Here is a 1327-nt window from a genome sequence, read left to right as displayed (position 1 = left end):
CCAGCGCGTGCCGGACGCAGCGGCGCGCCGCGCGCTCGCGGCGCTCCCGCCGCGCTCGCCCCTCTCGCCGCTGTTCCCGGGCGGCCCGCTGTTCCCGGACGGCCTCGTGACGCCCTCGTGGATCCGCAAGCACGGCGAGTACATCCCGGCGGTGCGCCTTGCGTTCTTCTGCATGCCGCCGGACCGCGGCGACACGCTCGCGAAGGACGCCGCGCTGATCGAGGCGCTCACGGCGCTGCGCGCGAGCCTCGCGCCGCGCGGCACGCGGCTCGTGGCGGTGCTGCTGTGTGAGCCGGTGCTCTACGCGCAGGGCGTTGATGCGCGCGTCGCCCATGTGCGCCGCGCCGCGGGCCTCGACACGCGCGGCGCCGTGTATGCGCTGAGCACCGCCGCGCACGCGGACCACGCCGCGTTCCTGCGCCACATCCACACGCGCGTGCTGGCGCTCGCGCGCGACGTGTACCGGGAGCGCGCGCGCCATGTGCGCCGCCACCGCGCGCGGTGCCCGCCGCCGCCGTCGGTCGTGCAGCCCGTGCTCCAGGCGGCGGCGCACGCGCAGCTGCTCGCGCCGGCGCAGCCGGTGCTCAGTGCGCCGGGCTGGAATGTGCGTCTGTTCTTCAAGCTCGGCGCGCTGGCCGAGTGGCAGGCAGACTACGGCGAGGCGCGCGCCCTGTACGAGGACGCGTACCGCGAGCTCATGGACGTGTACTTCCGCGCTTCCCCGGCCAAGCCGCCCGCGCGGCGGTGCGTCGAGGCGCAGGTCCTCGCCGACGCCCTCGTGCTCCGCCTCGTGCGCCTGCACCTCTATGCGCATGCGCCCGCGCGCGCGCGCGCGCAGCTGGAGCAGCACATCGCCGCGATCGACGCCCAGTGTGCCGCATGGGGCCTCGCGCCCACCGCGCCGGAGCGCTGGGCGTGGCCGGCCAAGGCGTACGGCCTGCTCGCCGAGCTCGCGCACGAGGCGCAGCGGCCGCCCAGCGTGCACGGCCTCGACGAGGGCCTCCTGTACTACCACGCGGCGCTGTGCCACCTCGAGGCCCTGCGGTGTGCGGCGCCGGCAGACGCCGCGCGCGGCGCGGCCGTGTCGTGCCTGAGCGCCGCGTACGACGCGTTCCGGCACACGCAGCGCGCGCGCCTCGCGCACTGGGCGGCCGTGCGCCTCGCGCAGGCGTACCTGCCGGCCAAGCCGGCGCAGGCGCTCCCGTTCCTCGAGCGCACGCTCCGCTGGTACCGCCGCGACGGGTGGCCGATGCTGCGCGCGCGCCTCGCGCTCACGGCGCTCGCAGCCGCGCTGCCATGCGAGGACCGCGCCGCCGTCGCGCGCCTC

General features: G+C 77.5%; 1 pseudogene across 1 annotated transcript; it reads left to right on the top strand.

Annotated features, from left to right (window-relative positions):
- Position 1: 1 nt before the first annotated feature.
- On the top strand, positions 2-1327 carry MSY001_3514 (annotated as a pseudogene). Its single transcript has one exon. A coding segment is annotated over exon 1 (1326 nt).

This window comes from Malassezia sympodialis, genomic scaffold (assembly GCF_000349305.1).
Source record: "Malassezia sympodialis ATCC 42132 genomic scaffold, msy_sf_49, whole genome shotgun sequence".
Lineage (NCBI taxonomy): Eukaryota > Fungi > Basidiomycota > Malasseziomycetes > Malasseziales > Malasseziaceae > Malassezia > Malassezia sympodialis.
The sequence above is the reverse complement of the archived record's forward strand: the minus strand, read 5'-3'. Positions and strand labels throughout refer to the sequence as shown.